This window comes from Hemiscyllium ocellatum, chromosome 19, assembly GCF_020745735.1.
Source record: "Hemiscyllium ocellatum isolate sHemOce1 chromosome 19, sHemOce1.pat.X.cur, whole genome shotgun sequence".
In the NCBI taxonomy this organism is placed as follows: Eukaryota; Metazoa; Chordata; class Chondrichthyes; order Orectolobiformes; family Hemiscylliidae; genus Hemiscyllium; species Hemiscyllium ocellatum.
In genome coordinates, this window is record NC_083419.1 from 48,546,854 (window position 1) to 48,559,074 (window position 12,221).

General features: G+C 38.6%; 1 protein-coding gene across 2 annotated transcripts in view; it reads right to left on the reverse strand.

Annotated features, from left to right (window-relative positions):
* Positions 1-12,221, reverse strand: part of LOC132824968 (protein Wnt-7b) — an 86,679-nt gene that overhangs the window by 10,987 nt on the left and 63,471 nt on the right. For both annotated transcript variants that reach the window (XM_060839894.1, XM_060839896.1), the window contains exon 3: positions 6,889-7,160. In XM_060839894.1, coding sequence (XP_060695877.1) covers positions 6,889-7,160 — 272 coding nt within the window. The remainder of the gene's footprint in view (positions 1-6,888; positions 7,161-12,221) is intronic.

The following is a 12,221-nucleotide window of genomic DNA, read 5'->3' on the forward strand; positions in this document are numbered from 1 at the left end:
ATATTGACATTTTCAAAACTTGATTTAAAAATAATAGATTTCTCCAGAATCTAATGAAAGCAAGTAATAATTCATTTTATACATGGCCGTTAATGTTACATTTGCTGGATTACTAGCCATAAAATGGGTTAACTAGTGAATTGACTAGCCAAACCAAAAACACCCAAGCTAAATTCCTGAAGTATCAATGGCATGAATCTCATCCCATGATCTACTTCTATAGCCACTGGTAAGAAATGCCTTCACTAAAAAAGCAGGCTGCTTACAACTGATAGTAATGTGGTGGTCTGCATCTTCCTTTAGAAAGTATTTTTGGTTTAGCACCTTTTTCATTGAAATTTCACGCTTATATAACTCTTCAGCTTTATATTAAAGTGCTAAAATTGTTAACTGATGCATCTTCTGTGTTTAAAAGATTTCCTTTTCTCCCCCCTTTCCTAGCCTATTCCATGATGTGGAGGAGCTGGTGTTGGAGTGGGGTGGGCAAAGTTAAAAATCACAATGCCAGGTGGTCTCTGCTCCACACCCACCTGATGAAGAATCAGTGCCTCGAAAGCTAGTTCTTCCAAATAAACCTTTTGGATTATAACATGGTGTTGTATGATTTTTAACTTCAACCTATTTCACTGTGCTATTTCCATTTTCACTTGCTGTCTCTTAAAACAGAGCAGTGGAAATTACATTTCTCAGAGGCATTGTTCATGTTTTTCTGCAATAGATAACAGGAGACTTGTATTTCAAATGTCTTTCACAACCATAGGACATCCTAAAGTGTATTACAACCAATGATGTATTTTTGAAATGCAGTCATTGTTGTAATGTAGGTATTATGGGGTCAATCCAGGTTTTCTTCAATCCATGCATGAGTAGAATACCACACAGACATGGAATAAGCTCTAATTGTGCTGCAGAAAACTATCAAAGCCAAATGAAATCTGAGTATTAGCTTGAATCAATTGTAATATTCTCACACTCTGCATCAAAATGTTGAAGGTTCAAGCTCAGTTGCCAACCTGAGGACATACTGTAACTGACATACTATAGCTCAGCTCTCACTCTGAGGACAAACAGCAGATGTTGGAGATCCGAAACAAAAGTAAAAAGTGCTGGTGAAACTCAGCAGGTCTGGCAGCATCTGTGGGGAAAGAAACAGAGTTAATGTTTTGACTCAAGTCCAAACTGACTTCTTTGTAACAGATGTAGGGTGTAAGTGCCTTGGGTTTTACAGTGTGGGGTGGAGCAAGTGGAAGGAAAGGGAAGGTCAAGGAAAGGTTGGAGGGCAAGAGAGATGAGAGATCACAGGTGTCACAGAGCAAAAGGCAAAGGGAGAGTGAGACAAGAAACAAAGCACGGATCAAAACTAGGTTTTAATGATTAAATATTGATCAGCTCTGCTGAAAACAAAACCATGAAGACTGTGGGGTGGTGGAGGAAGGAGGAGGTATCAGATGGAGGATAGTGGTCTGAAGTTGTTGAATTCAATGTTGACTTCTGCAGGCTGTAAAGTGTCCAATGTCAAAATGTCAGCAATTTATAAATTAAATCAAATACAATAGTGAAAGCAGGACAGGTGATGTGTTGCTACTGCAACATTTGGAAGTTGCTGCACATCAGTGGGATCGAGAGTGAATATATCTGTAGTGAGTGTTTGCAGCTTGAGGAACTTCATATCTGAGTTGGAGAGCTGGAATCTGAGCTGCAGGCATTGCACAAATCAGGGAGGGGAAAGGGCTACCAGGACATTTTGCTCCAGCAGGCAATCACACCCTCAGACTAGGAAATTCAAAATTGGTTTGTGATCAGGGACAGGAGCATGGGACTGTAGGTAGATAGCAGGATGTAGGGGGTTCCAATTGAGGAGCCTTAACCCATACAATTGTCCAATAATTACAAGGTTCTTGTAAGCTGTGCAGATGAAATTGGGGACAGCAGGGAGAAGGAGCAAACTGGTCATCATGCCTTAGCTCAAGGAGTCATTCAAACAGTGGAGCAAATAGGCAAGTAGTAATGGTAGGGGAAAGTATTAGGGGGATAGAATCTGTTCCCATAAGCAGGCATTCCAAAGGAGGTGTTGCCTGCTTATTGCCAGGGTTAAAGACATCTCCTTGGGGCTGGAGAAGAACATGGATGGGAGGAGAGGGATCCAGTTGTCATCATCCATGTTGATACCAACAACATTACTAGGACTTGAAAAGAGGTACTGCTGAAAGTTTGAAAATTTGGGAGCTAAACTGAAAAGCTGAATCTCCAATGTAGTAATCTATAGATTACTATGCGAGTCACAGGCAAAACTGGTACAGGGTAAATAAAGTCAAGGAGTTAAATGCATGGTTCAAAAGTTCATATTGTGTCAGTTCATGGGTCCTTGGTACTAATATTGGCATAGAAGGGAGCTGTAAGCGGGGGATGGGCTTCACTTGAACCATGGGACCAGTGTCCTAAGGAATCAAATAATTAGGACCATAAGGGGGACTTTAAACTAAGAGGTTTTTGAGTAGGGATGGGGGGTTATGGTGGGTTGGGCCAGGGGTTGGTGGGGGTTTGGAATGCAGGTTTTTAAGCAAGAGGATGTAGCAGTATTATAGGGCAGCTATTTGGATAACAATACCCACATTGGGGTGGGAATGGACAGAGTATATAAAGATAGAAAAGCAGCTAGAAACAGAATAAATGGGAGAAGAAATGATAAAAAGGCAAAATTAATGGTTCTTTACTTCAGTGGTGTATTCAAAATGATAGAAATGAATTAATGGCACAAATAAAAATAAATGGGTATGATCTTATCACCAATATAGAGAAATGGTTACAAAGCTGAGAACTAAATACTCAGGGTTATGTGACTTTTCAAAAGGATAGGCGGGAAGGAAAGGGTAGTGGGGTAGCATTGTAAGATAGAATTAATATGATAGCAAGAAATGATCTTGGATTAAAGATGTCAAATCAATATAGGTGGAGGTAAGAAAAGAAATAAGAAGGGAAGACAATAATGTTTGGAGAAGTAATTAGGCCCCGAACAGTAGCTGTACTATCAGACTGAGAAAATGGATATAGGAGCAATTCAAACCTCTCTGCTGGAGAAACACATCATTATTCCTCCAGAGACCTTATTGAAAAGCAAAGCCTTAATAAACAGGATAAGAGGAGAGTACATGGCATTCTATTGTACAAAATGCACTTAGATTGTGACTTAATATGCAGAACACTAAGTAGGAGTTTTTCAGAAAGTACGCATGGATAGAGTTGACTTCCTATGAGGTAAGAATTTAGTCTGAGTAAAAGTTATAGCTTTGCCATAATCAGAGAAAGTCTGAGTGAGGTTAAAGTGATGGAGCCATTACAGGAACAAGTTCCATCATGTGTGGTGACCAGGGCAATGACTAAACAGAGGTAATATCACAATCAAATGCCTTTCTTTAAGGGTGGGTATTATTCAAAGCAGGTGTCTTTAATTGAGGCTAGGAAAGCAGATCCAGAGTTAAGCTTGCACTGGAGCTAAGGCTAAAGCAGTTCCAGAGTACTAAAAATGGAGTTTTGATGAGAAAGTGGAGACATCCTCACAGACCTGCAGATGAGGAATGGATGGTTTATCAGATAGTGCTATTTCCCGTATCATACGGAGATATTGTAAATAGCAAATTCAGTTCCTTCAGGGCATGTATGAATATGGAAAATTCAAGCATCAATAAAGTGGCATTTTACGTGGCCAAGACTTCATCAGAGTGTAGTGCTGTTCTGTAAAATATACCATTCATATCAGGTAGTGGAAAAACCTCATCATGTAATCAAGCAGTGTATCCTTACTGTTATGACAATGACAACCTGATTGCCAGAAGCTATTACTTGGAAGATATTATAGATAGAGTAGAGATGGAAAAATAAACTTTTTTTAATTCCATATGGACTCCCAGTAGAAATACAGGTAGGATCAAGATTCCAATCATATATCTAAAGATTTTCAGGACATATTAAGTAACTTAGATGAATCCTCAATGCTAGATTATGTGTCCATTCCTCTAGAGATGGATGTAAAATAGCACAGGAATATTTCAGAAAGCTTCACAGGTAAAGACGCTGCAACTTTTTAAGCAGTGTTAGTGTTATTACCTTTACAAGGTGAATCTCTGAAAGTGACATACAATAGTAAGGTAATTAAGAGAATTAGTACAGTGACTTATTTGATAGATACTCCAAATTGCAAGCAGAAGTATCAGTTGGAAAAATAAACATGTTAAAATGATACCAGAGACAGGAAGATAATAAACAACAAATATGTAAAATGATAAGAATAATGGCAGTTGACGTACACTGCAAGAGTGAGGTAGGGAAGTGAGGAACCTTCCACAATCCAATTAGCCAATACTGGAAGTTAGACAATATGTTCTCATACTTCAAGGAAGAATAATGGAAGATCTAGCAAGGTTACTTAGAAAATTAAATACAATTTGTAAGAATACACAAGAGTGTACAGTGTTAGCCAGGCACAATGTGGATGTAGCAAAAGCAGTACCAAAGAAACAACAGCCTTATTAATTATGCCCAGAGGAACAAGCTCAGTAGAAACTGAGATGCGGCACATGTTAAAAAAAAATCACTTGATTTAACCTAGTCAAGTCTGTTGAAGTTTATCAGTGGTGTTAGATCTTGAACCAAATGGATTGGCTAGATTCTGCATTGATTATAGAAATGTAAACGCGATAACTAAAACAGATTTGTATCCAGTCCTTTGGTTAGTAGACTGTATGGATAGGGTCGGAAGTGCTTCATTATTTACTAAGATTGATCTATTGAAGGGCTGCTGGCAAGTACCCATAGATCATTTAGATAATGTTTGGATATGCAGCAATATGGGAGGAACATGTAAAATAAATTAGGAGACTTAATTTAAGCAATTACTGTTAGCTGACTGAGTATAAAATCTTGCTAAGTGTGAGTTTATGACAGCAAGGATGAATTACCTAGAGCACATTGTAAGGTAAATATTACCCTCCTACAAAGAATAGCAAAAATGAAATCTCTAATAGAATTCAACATTTCTAAAACTAAATGATAAATCATGAGATTTCTGGGGATTGTTGTTTTCAGGGAAATTGTTGCATAACTTCAGCATCATAGCTATACCTCTAACAGACTTATAAAGAAAACGTGCAAAGATAACATGGTCAAAAAGTGTCAAACAGCTTTTGAGAAGCTGAAAGCAATCCTAACGAAAGACCCTGTGTTAGCCACCACTGACTTTACTAAATCTTTAAAAATGGCAATTGATGTTAATGCCTTGGGGGTGAGAGTGCAAAAAGATGAATTGGGAATAGAGACACAAGTGAGGTACTTTTTAAATAAATTAGACAGTGGACAAGAAGACTCTGGGATTTTTACTGGTTTTAAACATTTTACCATTATGTCTGTCGACCACAAAGAAACACTGACTACAATCCCATTTTTTTTTTAGTGAAATTTATACCTCAAAATATGAGATTATTTTAACGCAGCTTGTTAATTCAACCTTTATATTATAAACATTGTTCATATTCTGGAATTTAAAAAGAATTGTTGGTACATTCTGAATAATGTGATGATGCTGAAATAGTTTGAAAATTGGAGAATAGATGATAACCAGAAATCATCCAAATCATATGTAAAGAATGAGTAAGAATGAATGTATGTAACTTTTTGTGTTTGATTATATGTTTCTTAACTGGACCAGGGGGTGCCACCTTAGCTGATTACACTCCCACTACTATATCAGAAGATTCAAGAACTAATTCAGTTCTTAGAAGCTCAGAAACAAAACAAGAATTGTTGGAAAAACTCTTCAGGTCTGGCAACATCTGTGGAGAGGAAGCCAAGTTAACATTTTAAGTCCAGTGACCATTCTTCAGAAAGTACTGTAGAAGGGTGACTGGACTTGAAATGTTAACTCTACTTTCTCTCTACAGCTGCTACCAGACCTGGTTAGTCTCTCTAGCAATTTCTGGTATTATTTCAGATTTTCAACAAGCACAGTTCTTTGTTTAGTTTTTACTTAGAAGCTCAGTATCCAGGCTGAGAGTCCAGTAGAAATTTTGAAAGATTGCTTTATTGTTAGGTCTTCAGATGAGATTTCAATCCAAGCTTCTACCTACTTTTTTGAATGTTGATGCAGAATATAAAAATTTGCTGGAAACCTATGGATAAATATAGGTAGTGTCCTGATCTTTTGACTATTTTTCCATCTTCCACTAACAGTGAAAAAGAATTAATTATTTATCTCAGGACTGTGCACACAACCAAAGTAACAGCAACGTAATATAAGTTTAAATAGTTCATTGTACATTAAAGACTTGAATTTACATACTCCTTGTCATGTTGCAAGGCATCCCAAAGTGTTTTTAAAGCCAATTTTTGAAAGGACTTGAAATACAGTCACTGATGCAATATGTGTGAAATTTGAGATGTTTGAGATATTGCTGAGAAATAATAATAAAAGAAGGTACCAAATAGTTGCAAGTCTATTTTTTCTTTTGGCTATCTTTAAATATTGGTTTTGTAATCTGATTAGATGGCTCTTTGTTTCTTCTGATTATCAGGCCTTTCATTTCTCTTTTCAGATTGCTCTCCTTTTTTGGCTAAATGCTAACCAATCTGCTGAGAATGGTGTGGAAGTGGCACATGCAGAGTCATCCTATATTCCTGTTTACCCTAATCTTCTTTGGTTTAGTTTAAATATCTTCTGAAGGATGGAGGTTGGCTTGATTTTTTTTCTGTTCATTTGCATATTGGAACATTTACTGTTTTTATTCAAGTGCAGCAGAAATTAACATTTCTCAAATAAGCATTGAACATGCTTCAATGGAACTATGTTGAAATCCTTAGCTTAGCTGATGTTGGTCACACATCTATCCTCAAAATTACCTTTCTCCCAGCTTTGTTGTTATGCAGATTCATCAGCCTCCTGGCGTTTTTTTTAATTTCCCTTGCATCTACAAATTTCCTTGAGAACTCAATTCCATATTTGATGTCTGCCGAGCAGCCTCCCCACTTCCAGCCTTCGTCTTGGTTGTAGTAGCCCTGTTTCTCTCGATCACAGCCACAGTTGCTCAGGTTTCCTTGACTGCAGGCAGCAGTCACTGCATGAGCTACACCAGCTGCAGTGATGGCATAAGTGAACGCTGCTTCTCGACTACCTGTAGACACAGGATGTCAGCAGTTAGTGCAGGGCATCAGACACCTGTAAACTTATTGAAATTTATCACATTATTTTATTGAAATAAAACCCTTTTAAAGCATTAATGGAAAGATGCATGGCTGACAGTTAATTAAATTACAGAATATCAGAACAGCAAACAATCTAAGTGACAACAGAATATTCTTAATTTGTTATTGTGAAGACCATTTACCGGAGTTCTTGGAAGGCACCACCTAAATTGAAAATAAATTCTCCCAGTCTTAAAACGAGGAGCAGACTTTGATTTGATTTATCATTGTCACACGTACCAATGTACTGTTTGTTGTACCAACTTTCTAAAAAAAAGGGCTGCCCTCTATTATGGAATAGCTCTCCCCACAAACTTGCACACCCTCTAAATGTTTTGTCAATACACAAAAATGAGTTTTGGGTTTTACACTCTTACAATGACTGACATCCTCTACCTCCAGATAGGATGCTTTCAATGGTGCATCAATAAAAATTGATAAGAGTCATTGTGGACATGCTGAATTGCCTTAGCTTTCTGAGGAAGTAGAGGCTTTAATTGATCTACTTCTTTAAGATTTAATTTAATCTACTTATTCGTATAAACTAAACAGGAAGCAGCAAGAACAGTTGAGGCTGAGTTGATCAAGTTATTGAGTACATGCTGGCAAACTACATAATCAGCAAAAATATAATTGGTTCAAGAGATAGATGTAGATTCAATGGATGTATTGGTTCTTGTGGTTTTCTGTCCATGCCCAATCCCCCTGCCCTTCATTGCACCCAACCACTCAAACAATATACAGCCTACACTGTCCTTATGTTCCATCAGTAAGATGTTATATTGTAAGCCCCAAAGAGCTCCTTTGCTGTGGTTTAGGTCTTGGAACAGTGTGTAATATAAAGGAAAAAAAGAATCAAAGATTTGGCATATCAATATATGAAAGACAGGCTTTTATTTACTTGTTTATGCAATAACAGCCTTAAACTTTGCTGCAGGGAGAACAAGACTTGATTTGCTAAAGATGATCTTAGCTGTATTTCACACCATGGGGCACTAATTCCAAGAAATCATCCAGCACATCAAGAGTGAGAGGGTTTGTTTAAAAGGAGAATTCTTACAAGTGAGACAGATGAGAACTATGGCCTAGTGTTTTTTTATCCTGCTGACTTCATGACTTCATTCTGAGAATACCAATTACATTAACAAGTTTGGAAGCCTCAGTCAGACTGAAGGAAAAGCAAGTCATCATAAAATACAAAGCAGTGTGTATGGTGGGTGAAGCGGAAGCAGAAAATATCCAGTTTGTACAAAATAAACGTCAATTTGACAAAATATTTCCAAGGCAGCAATCAAATTCCAGTTTCAAATCTTATTCAGCTCTGCATATAAAATCTAAATGGCTTATCATCACCTAAATATAAAATTCAGTTTCACATGTTGAATTCCTCTGCAGGCTTTTTTGAAACGTGTTATTTTGTTGGGTCATGTCTACTTAGAGCAGTTCAACAAAAGTCATCATTCTAAAAGGGAGATTCACCATAGACATCTTTCTTTATTTGACTTTGCTTCGAGATTTTTATGAAGTTAGCAACGAATGCCAAAATGCTGGTGACGCTCAATAAGTGAGATTAAAGCAACTTAGGACATGGAATCAAAATTCTTTATTGTCATGTGCATTCAATATAAAATGCAGTAAAAAGTGTGTACTGTCACCATGTATAGGCGCCATTCTCATTAACTTAGAATAAAATTTTAAAAACAGATAGCTTAAGAGAATCCAACTTTTCCTTCTCTGCTGCTACAGTCCCACTCCGAGCTTCACCAGCTCACACCCTGTGGCATTGAAATACCTTCTCTATTCTCTCCATAGGTTTTGTCTCACCTGCTGTCTGTTTGCAATGTTTTCAGATTCGGGTTTACAAAATCTGCAGTTAATATTAAGATTCCTTATTTAACGGGCTTATGTTTCTCTTCTATTCTTCTCTGAATGAAGTTGAAATAGCTTTACAGGAATTTGAAAGACACCTCACAATTTTGAATAGATTTACCCTCAACAGATTCACCCAATGCAGAGAAACAATCAACGAGGCCAAGAGAATATTCAACTTAATGGCCAGAACAATAGGATACAATTCATGGGAAGTTATAATCAAACCACGGTCTGATCTCATGTAGAATTCTGGTCTTTGAGGCACAAAAGGAACATTCAAGCAATGCAGACTTTATAAGGAATACCTGTGAGGCCAATCCCTAGTTACTAAATTCTGTGTTTTACAAGAACTGACTGAAAACCTGAACAAAATGTGTCTGAAAAATGATCATGTATATAAATATGGTAATTACTGGACCATAATGGTAAATCGGTTGAAAATGTGTTGCTGGTTAAAGCACAGCAGGTCAGGCAGCATCCAAGGAATAGGAAATTCGACGTTTCGGGCATAAGCCCTTCATCAGGAATGAGGAGAGGGTGCCTGGCAGGCTAAGATAAAAGGTAGGGAGGAGGTACTTGGGGGAGGGGCGATGGAGATGTGATAGGTGGAAGGAGGTCAAGGTGAGGGTGATAGGCCGGAGTGGGGTGGGGGCGGAGAGGTTAGGAAGAAGATTGCAGGTTAGGAGGGCGGTGCTGAGTTGAGGGGACCGACTGAGACAAGGTGGGGGGAGGGGAAATCCAGTTTCTCCAGTTTCCTCATTTCCCCTCCCCCCACCTTGTCTCAGTCGGTTCCCTCAACTCAGCACCGTCCTCCTAACCTGCAATCTTCTTCCTAACCTCTCCGCCCCCACCCCACTCCGGCCTATCACCCTCACCTTGACCTCCTTCCACCTATCACATCTCCATCGCCCCTCCCCCAAGTCCCTCCTCCCTACCTTTTATCTTAGCCTGCCTGGCATTCCTGATGAAGGGCTTATGCCCGAAACATCGAATTTCCTATTCCTTGGATGCTGCCTGACCTGCTGTGCTTTAACCAGCAACACATTTTCAACTGTGATCTCCAGCATCTGCAGACCTTATTTTTTACCCCATAATGGTAAATCTGCTACAATTTATTTAATTTGTAAGACACATTTTGACAAAACCTTTTGTCTTGAACTCATCAGGACAATTCGCAAGAATACCAATATAAAAGAAAATACCATTTTTTAAATATATAAAACAGAGCATGCTGATTGTTTGGCAAGGAGAAAGTGAGGATTGCAGATGCTGGAGATCAGAGTCGAGAGTGTGGTGCTGGAAAAGCACAACAGGTCAGGCAGCATCCGAGGAGCAGGAGAATCAATGCTTCAGGCATAAGCCCTTCATCAGGAATGAGGCTTCTGGGTCAAGGCTGAGAATCAAATGAGAGGAATGGGTTTGGGGAAAGGGAGCTGAGAAAGCGATAGGTGGATAAAGGTGAGGGAGAAGGTGATAGGTCAGTGGGGGAAGTGATGGACAGGTCCAGAGGGCAGTGATTGTTTGGCAAATGGATTCTAATTGGTTGCGGCGTGCAATGGAGAATACACCCATTATATGATTAGATTAGATTAGATTAGAGTTACAGTGTGGAAACAGGCCCTTTGGCCCAACAAGCCCACACCGACCCGCCGAAGCGCAACCCACCCATACCCCTACATTTACCCCTTACCTAACACTACGGGCAATTTTAGGTTGACCAATTCACCTGACCCGCACATCTTTGTGACTGTGGGAGGAAACTGGAGCATCCGGAGGAAACCCAAGCAGACACGGGGAGAACGTGCAAACTCCACACAGTCAGTCGCCTGAGTCGGGAATTGAACCCAGGTCTACAGGCGCTGTGAGGCAGCAGTGCTAACCACTGTGCCACCGTGCGGCCCACAAATGATGACTGTCAAGCTTTTCTTAAATAATTAAATAAATTCTAAACTTGAACTCTAATTAAACAAGCCATTCTCCTGAGGATTTAGCCAGAGAATACCTTGGTTAGCTAGAGGCTTAAAACTTAATTTTACTTTTTTTTGTTTGATACTTATAGAAACATAGAAAATCAGTGTAGTTCTATGGTTCTTTTAGGTTTCTCCCACTGATCATGCTGCCACTTCCACTGCAGTACCCTGTTCCTGCTTTCTCTTCATACCTCATCTTAACTAAAGTATTCAGGTGTAGCAATAAATGGGGCAACATTCAGATGCTGGAAGCATAACACAGAAGAGCCCTAACATTTAATATCCAACATCTGAGTTGAGGAAAGATTGGAGTAAAGTGAGCTTCTCAGCCTTCAAAGCAGGTGATATAAGTGATCTTATAGCAGCATATAAAATAGTATATGTTAGATTAAAAATAACAAAATTATTCCAAAGCAAATTACAAGTTTCAGACAAGGGGTCTTGATTCCTGATGAAGGGCTTATGCTCGAAACGTCGAATTCTCTATTCCTGAGATGCTGCCTGGCCTGCTGTGCTTTGACCAGCAACACATTTGCAGCTGTGATCTCCAGCATCTGCAGACCTCATTTTTTACTCAGACAAGGGGTTAACAGGTTCAACTCAGAAGGTGAGTTGTGTAATATATGTATTAAATACATATTTAAATAGATTATTAAGGTTAGAGCTTTGGAATTATACGGTACTTTTTGGAGTCGATATTGTACTGATGAACCATATGATCATAATTTGGGAGAAAGTACAAAAGTCCTCCCAGCATCTTGCATATCATCTCACTAAAACGTTGTTCTCGAATAAAATAATATTGAATGTACAATCAGAAACCTTTGCACTTAGTGTGTTTAGTCATTGCTTTGTAAATATACACTGGATCCTTTCAGTGGTCCAGATAGGAACAGATTCTGTGTGATTTATCAGAGGTTGGAACATAAGAAGTAAACAAACTAGAATAATGGCCTCAATTTTCAAGATGTCACATTTTAATCATGTATAGAACTAATTATGAAGAAGAGTGTACATTTATACAATGCTCCAGTAACTCCTCAAACTTACTGAATTTCAGTAACTGTTATTGCATTGTTAAATATGGCAACTGCAGAATTATAGTTTACAGCACAGAGGGAAGCTTTTGACTCATCATCTCTGTGGCAG